General features: G+C 37.2%; 1 protein-coding gene across 1 annotated transcript in view; it reads right to left on the minus strand.

Moving 5' to 3' along the window:
- Positions 1–1,525: 1,525 nt before the first annotated feature.
- LOC112504604 overlaps positions 1,526–3,861 on the minus strand; it is a 3,194-nt gene continuing 858 nt past the window's right edge. The window contains exon 2 of the mRNA XM_025108546.1: positions 1,526–2,116. Coding sequence (XP_024964314.1) covers positions 1,526–2,116 — 591 coding nt within the window. The remainder of the gene's footprint in view (positions 2,117–3,861) is intronic.

Genomic DNA, 3,861 nt, shown 5'->3' on the forward strand with positions numbered 1-3,861 from the left:
AAAAAATAATGAATCAAATGAGAATGTCAACATGTATAGAATATCATGAACTTAAGAGTTGCGGCTTAGCTTCAATTAGAGGGTCTACCCAATTAAAAAGGCACAAGCTAATCTCGAGAACTCTCACGAATAGGATTAACAAAATGACACTGTATTCACTCCTTGGGCTAAAGTGTATCGCTCAAACCGTCATTACACTAGCATGTACCTACCATATGCTTGAAAAGTCTCTCACCCTTCATTACTTGGATAACATACATATTTATAAATCAAAAGGTCTTAACAGGTGTAATGAAAAACAAGGCTTTGGGTACGGTAGGGAAATATTTAGGAAAAGTAACTAAAACCTAACACCAACGGAGAATCCGGCTACTCAACCACACTTTATTTTATTTTATTTCACAAAGGACTTTTGTATCTATCTTTGAAGCTCGTTCCTTTTTGGACGATATGGAATCGAGAAGAAACGTTTATATTCAACCGTATCGTCATTTTTGTTTTGTTTTTTTTTAATATTCTGTTTTTTTTTCTTTTTTCAATCTTTCCTTTCATTTTTTTTTATTTCATATTTTTTCCCTCCCCAACAAACAAATTCAACTTTCAACTATAAAGGAATATTGGGATCACTCCATTGGTGCTTAGTCGGGTGAGTCGTGTTTGGATTGGTTTATGATGTGGGCAACAAATGAAATAGGCTAAGGCTCAAAGTGGTGTGCAAAAGGTTAAAAATGACATAAAAGGGTGAGCTAAAGGCCAATGGTTTAACAAAAAAAAATATGAGCAAACGATGGCCTTTATCATATTTATTAGCATGTAAATATCATGTAATCTTAAGGAGAGACAAGTCAAATTCTAGAGGTACATAACTAGGCATGACGTAATCACACAAGAAATGAAATTGAGACTAATATCAAGTGTTTTAGTCTAATAGGCTCAAAGTCTCACGGTAGTAAAATTGTTAAAGAGATTAGCAAGAGTCTAACTTTAACCGGTATATTACCACTATTCAACTCTAAGCGCTTTCAATCAAACTCAATCATGCTATACATGCATTCAAACTCATCATCATCAATAGTTAAAGYCATAAAAAAAATGCCAACACGTTGTCAAAACGGACAAAAATTCACATTTWAGTATTTACCCTGAAAAACATTTATSTACYCGRACCATGCCAARACATTGTCAAAAATTTRACATCCCACCCCCACACTTAGATCATACATTGTCCTCAATGTATTCGATAAAGCAAAGGATATTCGAAGCAATCAGATAATGAGGGAAAACAGTAAACTCCCCTGATTTGGTGAATAGTCCTCTAATGTATGAGTTTGTGCAKGTAGATACGTCCTTTTAGCTCCAAATTTGAAGGTGAAACCTGAGAATAATCAAGGGAGGCGCAAAAGTGAAGAGGAGGCACTAACGAAACTAAAACATATGAGAAAATTTTTTTGAAATAAATTGAAATCCATGGGTTGCCTCCCATGCAGCGCCTTTCTTTAACGTCTTTGGCTAGACACCTTCTTGTCTAAATGGATCCTCCCTCCGGCACCTCCATCTTGAAAACCTCCACGTCAAGAGGTTTAAAACCTTCATAAAATGGCTTTAAACGGTGGCCATTAACTTTGAACACTTTTCCCGTTTTCTCACTCTTAATCTCTATTGCACCATGACTAAAAACATTAGTAACAACAAATGGTCCCACCCACCGGGACCAAAGTTTTCCCGGAAATAACTTAAATCGAGAATGAAAAAGTAAGACCTTTTGACCTAGAACAAATGTCTTACGAGAAGACATTTTATCATGAAAAGCTTTGGTCTTTTCTTTATATATAGAGCTACTCTCATACGCATCATTGCGTATCTCTTCCAATTCTTGGAGTTGGCATTTTCGGTGAATACCGACTTTATCAATGTCCAAGTTGACATTTTTCACGGCCCAAAAGGCCTTATGTTCCAACTCAATGGGAAGATGACAAGCTTTCCCATACACTAAACGAAAAGGAGACATACCTATCGGGGATTTGTAGGCGGTCCGATAAGCCCATAATGCATCATTGAGCCTTAAACTCCAATCTTTCCTACTTGGGTTTACCGTTTTTNCTCTTTGAAGGAAAATCTGTTATGGCATCGGCGACTTTCACACTTGAATTTCAAAAATCTAAACAAGTTGGTTTGTGACAACTTGGTCAAAGGAATCCCATAACTGAAGTTTCATAAAGATCATGTATGTGGTGCATGTGAGATGAGTAAATTGAAGAAAGCATCTCATAAGCTAAAGACATAGTTCAATACCGAACGTCCTCTACATCTTCTTCATATGGATCTTTGCGGTCCTATGAGAATTTAAAGCATCAATGGTAAGAAGTATGTGCTGGTCATAGTCGATGACTATTCCAAATATACCTGGGTTCATTTTCTGAGGTCTAAGGATGAAGCAGCCAAGACAATTATTTCTTTCTCGAAGACAGTTCAAAATAATCTGCAACTTCAAGTTCAGAAAATCAGAACAGACAATGRAACTGAATTCAAGAACAACACACTCGGTTCATATCTCGAATCCATTGGTATTTCTCATACATTTTCGGCAGCCCGGACACCACAACAGAATGGTGTTGTTGAACATAAGAACAGAACGTTGGTGGAAGCGGCACGGACATTGCTTACATGTTCCAGTCTTCCTTTATTGTTTATGGGTTGAAGCAGTAGCGACTGCTTGTTTTACCCAAAACCGCTCATTGGTAAACAAAAGGTTTGGTAAAACTCCGTATGAAATAATAAACAAAAGATTACCTAACATCAATTTCTTTCGAGTTTTTGGTTGCAGATGCTTCATTTTAAATGACAAAGAGGACAGAGGGAAGTTCGCTGCTAAAGCTGATGAAGCACTTTTTGTTGGATATTCAAAGACATCCGCTACATACAGGGTCTACAATAACGGACTAAAATCATCAATGAAAGCGTGAATGTATCTTTTGATGAAGTCATTGATGTGGCTTCTGAACAATTCAGTTCAGGACCCGGTCTTATAATCAACACTTCGAGGAAAACTGATCAACCTGAGACTTCTAACTCATATAAAGCTAGTTTAGATTTCTTGTTTGAACACTTTTATGAAGAATATTTTGGTAATAAACCTAATCAGTCTATTATTTTGATCAGGGAAAATTCAATTGAACAATAGTTATCGGGTCCATCTCCTGATGTGCCCGAAACTGAAACAGAATAACTGAACAATCCCATTCAGTGTGAAGAGAGTGAGACTTCTGAAGTGCAAGAGGTGTTAGCTGAACAAATTGAAAATAATCCACCTCAATCAGATGTCCAACCTATACTAGTTCCTATTATTGAACCTTCACCTGAACCTGCTCCTATAAACTCYCCAAGTTCTTATACTGATCAAAATTCATATCAAAGTTCTTACACTTCCTTACCTCATAGCAAGAAGTGGACCCGAGATCATCCAATTCATCAAGTAATTGGTGACCCATCAGCACCTATCCATACACGGTCCGCGACTGCTAATGAGTATTTTTTTTCCACGCTTTTTTAGTACTATTGAGCCGACTAAGGTTTCTGAAGCCTTAGCTGATCCGAATTGGATATTAGCAATGCAAGAAGAGCTGAACCAGTTCGAAGCACTCAATGTCTGGAGATTGGTACCTCGTCCCAACAATAAGACGATTATCGGTACTAAATGGGTATTCAAAAATAAAAAGGATGAAGATGGTGTTGTGGTCAGAAAAATAAGGCTCGCCTCATTAGTAAAGGATATAATCAACAAGAAGGAGTTGACTATGATGAAACGTTTGCCCCGGTTGCAAGGATTGAAGCAATAAGAATGTTTTTGGCGTACGCGGCACA

This window comes from Cynara cardunculus, unplaced genomic scaffold, assembly GCF_001531365.2.
Source record: "Cynara cardunculus var. scolymus isolate 2C unplaced genomic scaffold, CcrdV1 Un_Scaffold_6177, whole genome shotgun sequence".
Lineage (NCBI taxonomy): Eukaryota > Viridiplantae > Streptophyta > Magnoliopsida > Asterales > Asteraceae > Cynara > Cynara cardunculus.